The 1,349-nt window shown below is 66.9% G+C and overlaps 1 protein-coding gene across 1 annotated transcript in view; it reads right to left on the bottom strand.

The window, feature by feature from the left end:
* Positions 1–1,349, bottom strand: part of TMEM98 (transmembrane protein 98) — a 14,265-nt gene that overhangs the window by 7,416 nt on the left and 5,500 nt on the right. Inside the window, exons 8-11 of the mRNA XM_010561443.1 lie at positions 1,174–1,317; positions 937–1,084; positions 722–828; positions 9–114 (exon numbers count right to left, since the gene is read on the bottom strand). Of these exons, the coding sequence (XP_010559745.1) occupies positions 9–114; positions 722–828; positions 937–1,084; positions 1,174–1,317 (505 nt within the window). The remainder of the gene's footprint in view (positions 1–8; positions 115–721; positions 829–936; positions 1,085–1,173; positions 1,318–1,349) is intronic.

A 1,349-nucleotide genomic window follows, 5' to 3' on the forward strand; every position in this document is an offset into this window, starting at 1 on the left:
GTCCTCACCTTTGGGGAGGGATGCCAGGGACCGTTCTGACGTGCACGTGGAGCGCTCCAGGTCGCAGACAGTGCCTTGCGGGCAGCAGTGCTGCCCATCACTGCAGCACACCGCCTGCGCAGGGGAGAGCCCACCGTCGGTGTCTGCCAGACCCCTGCCCGCCCTGCCCACCCAGGGGGTCCCAGCGGTGACAAGGACAGGGTGGGCTGCCAGTGTGGGGGGTGACTGGGACAGGGTGCCTGGGACAGGGTACTCAGCATGGGGTGCCTGGTGCAGGGTGCTCAGTATGGGCTGCTTGTACGGGGCACCTGGCATGGGGTGTACGGTACTGGGTGCCTGGCATGTGGTGCTCAGCGCAGGGTGCCCAACATGGGATGCTCAGGACAGGGTGCCTGGTGTGGGGCGCTCAGTATGGGCTGCCAGTACAGGGCAGCTGCCGTGGGGTGGCCAGTATGGGGTAGCTGGCATGGGGTGCTTGGGACACAGCGCCTGATACAGGGTGCTGGGCATGGGGTGCTCAGTGCCGGGTGCCCGGCATGGAGTCCTTGGTATGGGGTGCCTGCTGTGGGTTGGTGGGCACGGGGTGTCTGGCATAGGACGTTTGGGACAGGCTGCCTAGCATGGGGTGCCCAGCAGGGGGTGGCTGGTGTAGGGTGCTTGGTACAGGGTGCCCGGTGGACGGTGCCCAGCACAGGGTGCCCGGCATGGGGCCAGCACTCACGTTTTGCAGGGGACAGCAGCCATACTGCGCCGAGGACAGCTGGCAGCAGGTAGCACCGTCGGGACATGCCGAGTGGCCGTCGGGGCACAGCACCTCGTGCAAAGCGACTGCAGAGGACACACACACACAGTGTCACCGTGCCCCCTCCCCACTTCTGTGTCCCCTCTGTGGGGACAGCAAGGGCACCCTACCACCCCGAGGGGGACACCCCTTACCTGGTGCTGGAGGCTGACGCTTCCAGGCGGGGAAGGCGGTGCCCAGGGGGATGTCACCGTCACCAGTGGGTGACAGGCAGCGCCCGTGGGCCAGGTCACAGATGGTGGTGTGGGGACAGCAGTGCACCTTGTCGGCACAACATGAGGCCTGCGGGCACCAGACCCACTCGTCACAGCCGTGGCTTCATGATGTCCCCCGCAAATGTCCCCATGTCATCCCCCCCTGCCCCCCCGTACCTGGGGCATGGGGCAGCACCCCCAGGTGCCATTCGTCGTCATGCAGCAGGTGGCATCATCGGGACACTCGGACCGTCCGTCGGGACAAGGGACAGCACGAGGGGCTGCGGAGAGTGGGAATGGGGTGAGGGACCTCCATATCCCCTGTGTGTCCCCCCCCAGGCCCACCCACGTGC

This window comes from Haliaeetus leucocephalus, unplaced genomic scaffold, assembly GCF_000737465.1.
Source record: "Haliaeetus leucocephalus isolate CR32 unplaced genomic scaffold, Haliaeetus_leucocephalus-4.0 Scaffold144, whole genome shotgun sequence".
Classification (NCBI taxonomy): domain Eukaryota; kingdom Metazoa; phylum Chordata; class Aves; order Accipitriformes; family Accipitridae; genus Haliaeetus; species Haliaeetus leucocephalus.